Below are 13,808 nucleotides of genomic sequence, written 5' to 3' on the forward strand. Positions count from 1 at the left end.
GGCCAGAAGCCCAGGTTTGTTTATTTATATCTATATCTATATTTATATTTATATTTATATTTATATTATTTATATTTATATTTATATTTATATTTATATTTATATTTATATTTATATTTATATTTATATTTATATTTATATTATTTATATTTATATTTATATGTTTTCTCAAGTTTTCAAGGTACTTACATGTATGGCATTCAGCTTTGTTCAGGTATTTTCCCACGTCATTGTAGTTGTGCTTTTAAAGTTGTAGCAACGTTTTGGCAGAATCTCATCTGCCATCATCAGGCTTCTGTATTGTCTCTGAGAAGCACAGAGCCGAAGACACAAGCCTGAAGATGATGAATGAGACTTCATGAAACGTTGCCTAGATACTTCCAATCTTACGCGGGAGAAAACCCGAATAACCAAAGATCCACACACACATATACACACACACACACACACATACACACACACTTTTTTTTTCTTCTGCTTAAAATGTTTTGTCTCTTCTACTGTCCTATTCTAAAATCATCACTTATTTTTGTTATGAGTTGCAATAGTCAGGCTAGCCAAAATGTCTCTTTCCCACAGGAAACCCTTTATTTTTCTTTGTTAAATCCAAAATCTTATAGTAGATGTCAATATTCCTAATTTATCTGGCCTCTTAATCCATTTATAACTTTCTTAGATCAAAATCTCATTCAGTTTTTTTTTGCTGTTTATTTCAAATTCTTTTATGTTCCTTAATATATAATTAGCCCTTTTTCTGTTCAGAGTGAAAGATAAGTTCACCTGATGAATACCTGTCATTCTGAGGAACACTTTCATAGCTTTAAGGTGGTTAAAAGGCAACTCTTGAAAGTGTGAAAAAGTGAGATTGGTGAGCTTTGATGCCTTTAAAGAGTCCTGCCACGGCTATAAACAAGATGGCTGAAGCCGTCATTTCCTGTCAGTCAAACTGGTGGAAAACCACTGAGCCTTCCTCATCAGAAGCAGCCACCTGGAGCCCATGTGGGCCATCTCTGGTCCTCTCTCTACTCAGAGAGGTTCCTAGGAACTGATCCAGTTGCCGGTTCTTTGCTCTGCGCAACCTGAGCATCGGTTCTCTATGCCTCTCCCAGAATTTGTTAGCTTGCATTTTTGTAAAGGGAAAGTCGGCCATGCGCTTAGCTTCCTTGTTTTGGGGCCCACAGCCTCCCGGAATTTTCTGCTGGCTGAGCAGGTTCTGTGCTGTTACTGCGCTTCCCTTCCCTTAAAGAGGGGAGTCATCGGGTTGGAGGCGCTGCCTCTGCGACACCAAGACCAGGACTCGTAGCTCGGAGAATTCCTTTCTGGGGACTTCCTGAATGGGATGCCTTGTCTTCCCTTACGTGAGACACAGAAGAGCCCAGATTTGAGTGGCTGTTTCCGCCACTCTCTGCTGTATCCATGACGATTTTGGCAAAGTTCATACCACTTTTCAGTGTAGCTTGCAAAATATGCCAGGTTTTCTGTGGGAATGAGATGCTGCAGGGCTGGGCTCCAGCTGTAGCCGTCGTTGCCCCCCCCCACCAAGCAGCCCGTCCTTAGCAGCTCACTTTACGTTGTGGGGGGGGGGAAGGCGGGATTGTTCACAGCTGCTTAGAAAAGGAGGAGAAGTCTTGGAAGGGAGACAACCGTCCTGCTTCCATCTCAGGCAGATGAGATGCCGTCCCGCGTGGAAGGGCTGCTATCTTGTACTTCTAATTGTGTTTGGGGTGGAAACTCTGCCAGAGGTGAAGGCCTCCCTTCTTCCTGGCAACCTATGTGAAAGCTCCTCTGTGAAGGAGAACCAACCTCCATCGTGCTGTGCCAGGAGAAGGCGAGGTCCAGCAGCCTGACAACCAAACATTAAAACCACCGTCCCCGTGTTGGATTTATGGTATAATCCCAGACAAATTGAAAACGAAAAGTGAATTTGGAAGATCTCTGGTTAAACTGATAGCAGGGATTAAGCTGTTATAGAAAGTTTGATTAAAGTTTCTTTATTTATATGTTTCTGAGCTGGTAATTGTTGAGGACGTTTGGTGAGGAAGGTGTGCTTAGCTAAGCTGTTTTTCGGCAGAGATGCCTGTCGGAGGCCCCCGGCTTGCTTGTATCCTGTAACTTGGGTGTTTTCCTTTCTTTCCTGGCTCTCCTCAGCTTCCCTAATCTTTTCCAGACCCCTTTTGAAAGCAAATCGGGCTCTTGTATTGTTTAACTTTGGATGTCGTTCTCCCAGAGCAGGACTCGTCCCTCTTGGGCTCCGGGGCGTCTCCTCCATTACCGTTTCATGGGCCTCCCTGGCTCCCAGCTGACCTGGAAGGCCTGCGGTGGGACTGTGGCGGGCAGCCCCCCTTTCTGCAGTGCCTCAAGGCAGCCCAACGTCTTTTGAGCCTGGCAAGAGGCGCCACAGCTGCGCCGATCTTAACAAGGCGATTCCTCCCCCCAAGATGCTGCCATTTGGGCTAGAAATCTGGTGAGAGGTTCAGTCGCTGCCTTCTGAACTCTCGCAAGATCTCAAATGATAAAAATTGTAGTTGTGTGAACTCTCCCTCTCCTCTGTCTCCCTCCTTTGCTGCAGCTGAAGAAGAAGCAGGTGTACGTGGAGAAGGTGGAGAAGATGCAGCAGGCGCTGGTTCAGCTACAGGCTGCTTGTGAGAAGCGGGAGCAGCTGGAGCACCGGCTCAGGACGCGGCTGGAAAGGGAACTGGAATCGCTTCGCATGCAGCAGGTAAATAAAGGCAGGTTTGCAACTCCTGCTCCCCTCCAGCAGCGATTGGGAAGCGTCCGAAAAGCCCACGCAGAAGTCGCCGTTTGTTAATCAAATTGGGGCAGCCACCCACTTCACCCAAAGCGACTCTCAGTGGCACACAATTGGATGAAACCACGAATGTTTTAAAATGCAATAATCCTCAGTAAGAAATAAATGGTATAAACCAGTGGTCCCCAACCACCGGGCCCCGGACCGGTACCGGTCCGTGGATCATTTTGTACCGGGCCACCTATTTTGCTTGGGCGCCGCCATCTTGTTTCAACGGCGCTTGAGAAAGTGCTTCCGGGTGAGCTTGTCGGTCGTCGGTTGGATGGAAAGCGGCGTTTGGGTGCTGAAGGAATCCTCGCGCCTTAGTTTCGTTGAAGGGGGGGGGGCGACTTCGAACGAAGAGCCATCCCGATGGCGGTGGAGTCTCGCGTTACTCAGGAGGAGATTAAGAAAGAGCCCGAAAAGCCCATCGACCGCGAGAAGGTACAAAGGAGGAGTTGAAGGTGGCAGGGAGAAATGGGGGATGGCTGGCTGGCCGCTCGCTCGGCTCGCCTTGCCTTGGTCGTACGTGCTGATGCCGGTACCGGTCCATGGATCATTTTGTACATTTTGTATTGGGCTGTGGTACAAAAAAGGTTGGGGGCCACTGGTATAAACAAATCTGTAAACACCACCACCACCCCCGTCAGAGACAGGACCACCAAACGGAGCCATCTGAACCTGTCTCCGGTTCCCTGGGCAGCCCAGGCCTGATGACCTCGCCAGCTCTTGAGGTCCGTCCTCCCCTAAGGTCAAAAGGGAGGGGAGGAATCTGATTTCAGGGGGAAGGATGTACCCCAAGGAGGATGCTACCCCAGGGAAGGCAGGTCTCCTGGGTCCCCGGATGCCATGTGGCAGACCTGATAGAACCTGGGAGAGATGCCGCTCCCTCAAATGAACGGGCCCCATGCCGTGAAGGGCTTTCAGGGTCAATACCAGCCCTTCAGACTGGACCCGGGAACTGGCTTGGCAACAACCCTGCAGCTTGGGGAGCAGAGGTGTCACCTCTGACCGCCTTCCCTGCTGCATTTTGCACCAACCGGAGCATCTTCAAGGGCAACCCCCTGTAGGGCATGGTACCTTAGTCCAGTCTGGGCACATCGAGGGGCTGGAGCTGATTGGTCAAGGGCTCTTTTTGGAAAACCGAAAGCCTTTTTTCCTTCAGACTGGAAAAACCGGAGAAGTGCCAGCTCTTGAGATAATTTTGGCCATCCCCCAGGAAGTTCAATGGGGCTGGACATGGATGGAGGAGCACCAGCAGTGCTCTGGGTTCTAGGCTGGAATAGAGAGAGCTTTAAAAAAGAGGACTTGCCAGAGAAGGCAGAGTCAACCCTCTTCGTGATTTCACCAGGAGCCAGGCTGGAAGCTTTACTTTAACTGGAGGAGTTGCCAAATCCATGTGTCATGCACAATAAAAATGGAAATGTTTTATATTTTTAAAGTAATTCTACCACTTGCAGGATAATCAAATCTTTTTTGAACTTCCTGCAATCTCATCTCCAAATGCAAGAAAGAAAAGCTCCCACGATTTCAAAATCTCTTGCAACATTGGGATCCTTTTTTCATTCATTTATTTCATAGCGATTGTTTCATTTTGCTTTATCTGGGGTGTGATAGATGCTGTGTGGCTACCCTAAATAGGAACCTTGTTCCTGCCTTGACCTTTGAGACCCTTTGTCACCAGGTGGGGGGGTGGGTTGGATTTTGACTGTTGCCAGAGAGTCGCCACCTGGGGCACCCCGTGGTTGTTGCCACCTTGGAGAACGTGAGGGGTGGAACTTCCTGGCCAAGTGGAGAGAGTAAACCGCTCACTCGCTGCTCAGGGGAGACGGCTGGAATTGCCAGGGACTGTGGAGGCCCCCCCAGTCCAGGGTCATTCGTGTGTCCCTCTCCCCACCTCGACTTCCCAAGGGGCACCCCCCTTTTGCTACCGCTCTGCACGCTTCTCAGTGTGCTTGTTCTGTTGCCTTTTCCTGCCAGCGCCAGGGAAGCTCTCAGACGGGCAACGCCGCCTCCGAGTACAACGCTGGCGCCCTGATGGAGCTCTTGCGTGAGAAGGAGGAGCGGATTCTGGCTCTGGAGGCGGACATGACAAAGTGGGAGCAGAAGTATCTGGAGGAAAGCGTCATGCGTCAATTCGCGCTGGATGCGGCAGCCACTGTGGCGGCTCACCGGTAATTACGAGTGTGCACATGGATGGACACACAACACACACACACACACGCATTGAGACAACATTGCAAAACAAAAATCATATAAAATCTGACAGGAGAAATGTGCAGCTTGCAGAATGCTCACATAACCACCAACCCTTCCAATTTCATCCAGGCAGATCAAACCCAAAGAGAATTAAGGAGATAATTGATAGTTGGGGAAAATCCAGTTTCCAATTAATACGATACATTTTGAGCATGTAATAACGGAAGTATTTACCCAAGTTCTTCCTTCCCACTTCTAGTCTATAACTTATTATGCTGACTCCAATTTATATCCCCTTTTAAACATATATCCTCATTCATTCCCCACCCTCCCACCAAAAAGAAGCATCATCTACAGCAGGGGTGTCCAACCTTGGCAACTTTAAGACTTGTGGACTTCAACTCCCAGAGTTCCTCAGCCAGCTTTGCTGGCTGAGGAACTCTGGGAGTTGAAGTCCACAAGTCTTAAAGTTGCCAAGGTTGGACACCCCTGATCTACAGAGAGGTTCTTCCGATAGGCCAACCGTAACGAGTCAAATGTTAGGGGGAAGGCGTGAAACCATATCTCTCAAAACACTTCATCATAATGGAAGTGAAAGCACCTGGACGCGATTACAGATTTTGGGGGGTCGCTGGTAGAATGAGAGCAGTCTTAAAACAGGATGGAACCATGGCCTGATGCAACGAGAGGTTGAAGATGCCTGTGAGAACAGGGGCCGGCTGGTCGGCACACATGCTCCTTAAGTACCTGCCCAGGGATATTATTCCGAGTGTTGACTTTCTGCAGGACCTTCTGAACAGCCGTTGTATCAAACCTGAGCACCTGTTTATCAGGAAGCCTTCCTTGCTGGACCGTTGTTTGCGGCCTCAAACCGTCCGCCCCCAAAAAACCATCTTTAGCTAGTTTAGAAAATCCGTATTACCTGTAACGGAAGCTGCCTTACGGTCAGTCATAAGCCAAATCCCTTGCCACATACATCACCTTTAAACTAAAAGACACACGTATTTTCTTGCATCTCAAAATCTGACCAACTATTTTTTGTTCTGCATATGGGGGATTTCTTTCGCAGGGGAACTTGGATGATCTTATTTTGCCCTGCTCTCCAAGGGGAAGGGGCCTAATTCAGCCAGCGGCATTTTGCAGATCTGCTGATGCTGGAACAAGTTGGGTTCCTTCTTGCCTGGTAAATGGGAAGATTCTGTGCCCCAAAGCCAAGCAGGGACCCCTGACTCTCCATCCAATACTGTTTGCAGGGACACCACCGTAATCAGCCCTTCGCCCAACACCAGCTATGACACCTCCCTGGAAGCTCGCATCCAGAAGGAAGAGGAGGAGATCCTTCTGGCCAACCGGAGGTGCCTGGACATGGAGGGCAGGTAAGGGCAGCCGCTTCATTCTTCCGCTCTGCATCGTGTGGGACTCTGAAATCCAGAATTCTTGAATTACCCGGAAATCCATGGAGTTCTTGACCGCTCAGGAAGTGCCAGGCTCCAAAAACCAAGGGAGTTACAGAGGGATACTTCTTTTATTGGTCCTCACCTGTAGACAGAAATCTTGCCAAACTAAAGTAACTACCTGCCTCATTAAAGGTGTGCTCTGTGAACTTCCCGGGGTGGGGGGGCTGTCTTGACCCTCTTCCTCCCAACCAAGCTGTCTAAACTGCCTCTTGGTCCTCTGGGATGCAGCCCCTCCCTCCCTCCCTCCTCCCTCTCTGGAATCCAGACTACATTCCACCGCAGGAGGTTCTGCATGAAAAGTGGCCAAGTTGGAGTTGACACACAGTAGAGAGACTAACTAGCATAAAGGGCCAGTTAATATCTATATCAGGCACAGTTAAGGTGATTGCATTGACCTAGAAAGCCCTTTAATGGGTTTAGGGCAGGAGTGTCACTCGGGGCCCGGAACTGCAGGGCGCTTAAATCTGGCCTGCGGGGCCAGCCGACGGAGTAGAATTGCAATGCTGATCCTGGAAGAAATCCACTTTGACACCCCTGGTTGACGGCAACCCAATGCTTGCTGTGCTCCTACCGGGTTGTTAAGTCCCGCAAAGAGGCCCCTTGGAGGTGCATTCCCCAAAGAGAACCTCGCGCTGCCTTCTCCTCCATTCTGCTCTTTCTTGGGGGAATGGTGCGCGTGCAGTGTCTTCATCCCGTAAACGAGGGGTAAAGAAATCTGGTCCTCCTGCCTGTTTTTAATCCTCGGGATGGTGAAAGGCAGAAGCCCTGTGCCGGGGAAAGACGTTGGCAACGAAGGAGCTTCTCTTCCAATCAGGAGGAGGAGGAAGGAGATCGTTGACGTTTCTGCTCCTTGACTAAATTTACCCGGGTGGGTTCTCCCTTCTGACAGGGATCCGGGCCTTTCCGTTTGCAAGTGGGGGAGAAGAATCACACCTGGGGAAAGAGCTGGATCCGTCTTTTGCTTTTGTAGGTGGAGTTAGTGTTTAGTTTCGGTATTCTCCCTTTTTGGGTTTTTTTTTCCTAGAGTGAGTTCAATTCCTTTTCTAGAAACGTGGGAGTGAGGCTGATGTGGCTTGGCAGGGTTTCTCTGGAAAGTCCCTTTGTTTACGCACCAGTGCAGCATATTCAGGGCCTCCCACATCCTCTTTCCATTACTTGGATGTCGGCCTCGGAACCTGCAGCTTTCCTGGTCTAGAGAAAGGAGGGCTTGAGGTCTACAGCCCCGCAGGCCTCTCTCACCAACCAGCCGATGACTCCAACGGGTCCAGTTTTCTGACTCTTTGGGAGAACTTCTGTAACCCGAGAAGCCCAGGGGTGACTGAAATGAGGAGGCTGTTCTTTTATATCCCCCGCTTCAGAATCAAGACTCTTCACGCTCAGATCATTGAGAAGGACGCCATGATCAAGGTCCTCCAGCAGCGGTCCCGGAAGGAGGCCAGCAAGACTGACCAGCTGTCCTCCATGCGGCCAGCCAAGTCCCTCATCTCCATCTCCAACGCTGGCTCTGGCTTGCTCTCCCACTCTTCCACCCTCAGCAACACCCCCATCCTGGAAGACAAGAGGGAGGAGAAGAGCTGGAAAGGCAGTTTAGGTGATCCTTTCATTTTCTTTGAATAGACAAGCCAAAGGAAAAAAAGATTTATCAATAGGTAGAAATTGCAAGAATTATACAGTGAGCGCTCTGCATTTTATTGAGGAAAGGTTAACCAAAGAAGCAGAAGTTATTTTAAACAAAAAAGAAAAAGAAATGATTTTTACATGCCTTTTAAATCTCAGAGCTAAATGCCAGTATCTTAGTATTATTTTAGTACTGAAAGATCAATCTCCTAATATGTTTGATCTTGGAGGGTAAATAAAGTTTGATTAAAATCACCAAACACAAAAAAATGTACTGAAAACATGAAGTGCATTTTTAGTTTCTAACTTCCATTATTATTATTTGCTATGAAATATTGCACCGTCCCCACCAGGTGTCTGTCTGTGTGTGTGTGTTTGTGTGTAGAGACTTGCCATTTGGGGCATGTGGGCCTCTGGCAGCTGAAGCAAAGGCCGACATGATTTATTTGCCACAAGTTATGAAATTTTGTTCCATGTAGATTGAGTAAAGTGTTCCAAATTTACACATAATTTTTTCCAATTAATTTTTCCTTTTTTAATTAATCAAGTAAGAAAGCCTAAAATGGGAAGGAATCTATGTCCATAATGACACAGAGAGCGGGGCAATCCACAACTCACCTATATTGCGGCTGATCTTATTCCTATTCCCCATGATGTTTTTAACGACGCTACTTGCAAGATTTACATTTTAATAAAGATTTTGAAAGTGGCTTCTGGGAGTGGCATCTGGGAAGTTAAGGATAAGTTGTCAGACTCTGAGGATAGAGAGGAGGATTAAAGCCCGTTTGACGGCTGCCTGACTCCTTATAGGCTGCCGATGTGAAATTCAGCTCTGCTTGCAGGTTGCAATTGACACAACCAGCAGGTGCAACGCCTGCTTCCTTTCTCAGCCCTGCACATGCTTCCTTGCTTGGTAAAGTGGCTTCCCCGGAGGGCTGAGTGGGCAAGGGTCAGCAGCCAGGCCCCGGCCCACGGCAGAGCCAAACCCCAAGTAACCACCTGCCCCTCTTCCCTGCCAGGTGTTCTGCTGGGAACGGAATGCCGCTCGAGTCCATCCCTTCCACCCCGTCACCGGTTCTTCCCTCCACACCGTTGCTCTCGGTGCACTCCAAAACGGGCAGCCGGGACTGCAGCACGCAGACGGACCGGGGCAGTGAGCAGAGCAAGGCCCCTGGTGCCTCCCCTGCGCCCCCCACGCCAGGGAGACTCCCAGGGGTGAACCTGGCCTACGGGGCAGATAAATCAGGTACGGAGGGGTGTTACTCTGAGTTGGGCCTGCAGCACCGGACACGGCGGAGGTCGAGCAAACCGGCCAGTGCCGCCTCCTCCCCTCCTGCAAGTCCTGCAGCCCAAAGCTGCTGCCTGAAGTTCAGGGAAGGTGCGCCGAGTGTCTTCCCTGGATTGTTCCTCGCCTGCAGGCAGAAACCTTGCCAAGCTGATGCAGTTGCTACTTGCCTCATTAAATATCGACTCTGAGAACTCCTAGGGAGGAGCCGTCTCCAACCTCTTCCAACCAAACTCCCCGCACTTCCAGGTTCTCTTGATCTCCTGGAATGCAGCCTCTCCCTCCGGGGAATGCGGGCTTCACGCTTTCGGTCGAGAAGTGCCGGTGCGAGTGGAGCAGTGAAGGGATGACAGAGTTGGTCCCCTGTGCACTGCTCCTCCCCAGGATGGTGCATTTGGATCCCAGAATTCTAGGCCTCCCTGGCTGGGTGGGAATTAACTCGGTCATTAAGCAGAGTGGTCACTAAGAGAAAGCACCCTGGTGCTTACGATCGAACTTCAGCTTTCCTTTGCTTTATAGACATAAGATCATCAATGTGGGAATGGATTGCAAAGTTCCTTCCTAATCACCAGCATGACTTCAGTCGATAATGAGGAGTCCCTGTTAGTTTCATTCCATCTGGAGGATGCTGGAAGCTGGCAGGGTTTCTGGTTTTGACAGCCCCAGAAAATGGGCATGGCAGCACGGAGCATGCTAGACCCTCCCCTCTGAGCCACTCAGGCCTCAGACAGTCAATGCCGCTGTATTAGTATTGAAGCCCTTCCAAGAGGTCAAGCAGGACGGTGTCACTGCTCTCCTCATTGCACAATCCCCCGCGTCCTCTTTGTTGGGCGGGACTTCAGCAAGGCATTTGACAAAGTAGACCCCAACCTGCTTCTTGGTAAGCTAGAAGAAAGTGGGATAGACAGCATCACCATCAGATGGATTTGTAACTGGCTGACGAACCATACTCAACGAGTAGTCCTTAATGGTACTGCATCCATAGGGAGGGAAGTAAGCAGTGGGGTACCACGAGGTTCTGTCTTAGGCCCAGGACTCTTCAACATCTTCATAAATGACTCAGATGAGGGAAGAGAAGGGGGACGCATCCAATTTGCAGACGACACCAAACTGGCAGGAATAGCCAACACTCCAGAAGAAAAGCTCAGAATCCAAAAAGATCTTGATAGACTTGAACAATGAGCCCTACCCAACAACATGAAATTTAATGTAGAGAAAGGCAAGGTTTTACACTTAGGCAGGAAAAACCAAAGGTCCAAGTACAGACTGGGCGAGCCTGCCTTCAGTAACTGTGAGAGGGACCTTGGAATCCTAGTGGATGATCTCTTATACGAGAGCCAGAAAAGCTAATACAATCCTTGGTTGTATAAACAGAGGCAAAGGTACGGAGTATTAGTACAGCTTTATAAAACCTTAATAAGACCACACCTAGAGTATTGTATCCAGTTTTGGTCACCACATTACAAAAAAGACGTTGAGACTTTGGAAGAAGTGCAAAGAGCAATTAAAATGATCAAAGGCCTGGAAACTAAAACGTAGGAAGAACGGCTGCAGGAATTGGCCAGTTTAGAGAAATAAAGGACTAGGGGTGACCTGATAGTAGCATTCCAGTATTTGAGGGGCTGCCACAAAGAGGAAGGGGTCAACTTATTTTCCAAAGCACCAGAAGGGATGACAAAAGACAATGGATGGAAACTAATCAAGGAGAGAAGCAACCTGGAATTATGGAGAAACTTCTTAACAGTGAGAACGATTAACCAGTGGAACAGTCTGCCACCAGAAGTTGTGGGTGCTTCATCAGTGGTTTTTTTATTTTATTTTAAGAAAAGACTGGACAGCCACCTATCTGAAACAGTATAGGGTCTCCTGCTTGAGCAGGGGGTTGGACTAGAAGACCTCCAAGGTCCCTTCCAGCACTCTATTCTAATTGAAGCTCATACTAACTAAGGGGATCCAAGTAAAGCCATTTAGACCCCCTCTTCCCAACAACTGGCGTTCATGTTAAAAGGGTTGGCTAGATAGACGGCCAGTGAAACCTGGTCATAAATGACAAATGTTTTGCCCGTTGATTTCAAGAGCAGTTTTTTCACCATCCTTTTTACGTTTAATCATGGTGATACTTTGCCTTCTTCTTCTCTTATCTGCAGATGGCTCCATTTTCCATTCCAGCACCCTAGAACGGAAAAACCCACCTCAGAATTTGGGGCAGGACCTCAAAGATGCAGAAATGGTGGAGTATCTTATCTGAACAGAACATGCTGAAAACATAGCAAGAATAATTTCTTCAGATACTTTTTAAAGATAGAAATTACAGTTACTGTCTCATAAAGGAACCTTCTTTTGTTATTTGTGTATATACTTTTCTCTCAAAGTGATGAACAACTTAACTTATAATTTGTTCCAAAATTATTAAACTAGATTAAGAATTTTTTTCCTTACCTTTTTTTAAAATTACTGGATCTGGTAGCAGCTGGATGAAAGTAAACCAAGGTCTTAAATGCACTAAATTTTTAAAATTACAGTATTTTTTAAAAAGTTTGTATTTAAGAGAAACTTGTTAGCTCTCTGGAAATCCATAATGCCTTTCCAAGCCCGCCATTTTTGCAGGAGACGGGCAATGGTGCTGCCATGTTTTGAGTATTAAATTTGCAAAAGTTTCCGGTTTCCTCGAAATCTTTGAGCCTCCAAGAGGTGAAGGGAAACTTTTTCTATGTTTTCCTCCCAAGATGAATGTCCCATTTTTGTAAAACATTCCAGAACTGGAGAAAAAAAAAATATCCAGACAAAAAGACTTTCACAATGTGCCCGTACTTAGAATGTTGTTCCTTTAATGTTCATGTCTTGTCTGATGAGAGGTCTGGCAAAGTTTTAGGGGTGTCATTTTCATATGAGCATCATGATAAGGAATAATATCCACTGTCCAGTTTTGGAGGACAAAGCCCGAGAGGAAGCCAGTCCCGAGGGAGCCGGATTGTTCCACCAGACGGGCTCGATGGAGGCTCCGAGGCAATCTCTGGACACCAAAGAGGAGAATCTTTATGAAACCAGGCTAAAAGGCCTTTTTTCTTTTTCTTTTTCTGTGTTCCATTTTCCACTTTTTCATTCCCAAATGGTTTGACTGTATCTCTAAATCCTTGTATACTATGATTTAGTGCAAGGGCTTTCAAACTTGGCAGATTTAAGACTTGTGGACTTCAACTCCCAGAATTCCAGAGTTAACATGCTGGAGGAGGAATTCTGGGAGTTGAAGTCCACAAGTCTTAAAGCTGCCAAGTTTGAAGAGCCCTGATTTAGTGCCTTACTTGAGGCAATATTTACAGCAGGGTCAGTATTTTCAGAAATAGTAAACGGTGGATGAAAACACTTGTAATTTTCTGAAATGCTCCTTTCCTCACAATAAAATAAAATAAAAATAGATATTAAACTTCAAGGTTTTCTGTTCCCCAGCCCGTACTTCCAGCCACACCAGTATACTTTGGGAATTTAGTAAATTTTGATTTTAGGGTAATCAACACTACAGAAGTACATTCTAGTGTTTACATTTAATTTCTAGTAGAAGTACATTTATTCAATGTTAATGATTGTCCAAATAGACCCCAGATTGATGGATATTAAATTGGGGGACTTCGCTGAAAAGAGCAAGTTTTGTAATCTTTGCACATCTGTTTTAAGCCTTTGACTGGGCTTTTACTCTCTCCTCCCTGAAGAGGAGCCTTTTAGTGGCTGGCCTGTTGCATTGGGTGCTTTTCCTGGCATCCCCTCAGGAGTCAGAAAGGTGGGAGGGGGGGTCATGTGCTGCTAAATACCCCACTGTTTCTGGATTTACACAAGAGTGGGATGGGTGAGGGATGCAATTCTCCTTAAATTAGCAGGCACCCCCCCCCTTTTTTTTTTTTTTTGCAGCACTCACAGAATATTAATTTGGAGAAGGCCAAAGCACATGAAATACATAATCTTCCTCCTGAGAAGTGCCTTAAGCATCCAACATTCGGTGTGTTTTAAGAAAGCTGAGCTTTTGCTTTGCTTGTAAGAAGCCGTAATCTTTTCCTTACAATCATTCTCGACTATCAGGGAGCCTAGAGATCATATAGCTGTACCTTTTCTTCTGGGGGCTTTTTGGGAAGGTTGCTTTACCGAGTAGGAGAATCCAGATGGCGAATTATACAGGATCCTTGAAGGAGTCGGGGTGCACCCCTTTCTTCCCTCCTGCAGAGCCAATTTGTAATGAAAATGAGTCGAGGCAGGATGCCGTCTCCTTTTGGGTTTGTGCTGCAACCAAGCTTTAGACTAAGAGTTTAAGACAAACTCGGGTAATAGAAACAAGGATATACAAAGTTGTGTAATGGAAAGCGATGTAGTTTTTCCCCCTGCAGTTTTTAATCCCAAGGAGAAACACACTTGTGAGCGTGGAGGTGCCAGAATGCTGAGTTGTTTGGGAAATGCCAATTTCTTTGCTCATGAA

The 13,808-nt window shown here is 47.3% G+C and overlaps 1 protein-coding gene across 1 annotated transcript in view; it reads left to right on the plus strand.

The window, feature by feature from the left end:
• AMOT (angiomotin) overlaps positions 1-12,776 on the plus strand; it is a 43,559-nt gene extending 30,783 nt beyond the window's left edge. The window contains 7 exon segments of the mRNA XM_087972004.1: positions 2,570-2,719; positions 4,769-4,962; positions 6,241-6,363; positions 7,803-8,035; positions 9,081-9,104; positions 9,107-9,307; positions 11,494-12,776. Coding sequence (XP_087828130.1) covers positions 2,570-2,719; positions 4,769-4,962; positions 6,241-6,363; positions 7,803-8,035; positions 9,081-9,104; positions 9,107-9,307; positions 11,494-11,594 — 1,026 coding nt within the window. The 3' untranslated portion in view covers positions 11,595-12,776.
• The last annotated feature ends 1,032 nt before the right edge of the window (positions 12,777-13,808 follow it).

This window comes from Notechis scutatus, chromosome 10, assembly GCF_049901735.1.
Source record: "Notechis scutatus isolate UNSWTSFEM ecotype Mainland chromosome 10, rNotScu1.2, whole genome shotgun sequence".
NCBI classification, from domain to species: domain Eukaryota; kingdom Metazoa; phylum Chordata; class Lepidosauria; order Squamata; family Elapidae; genus Notechis; species Notechis scutatus.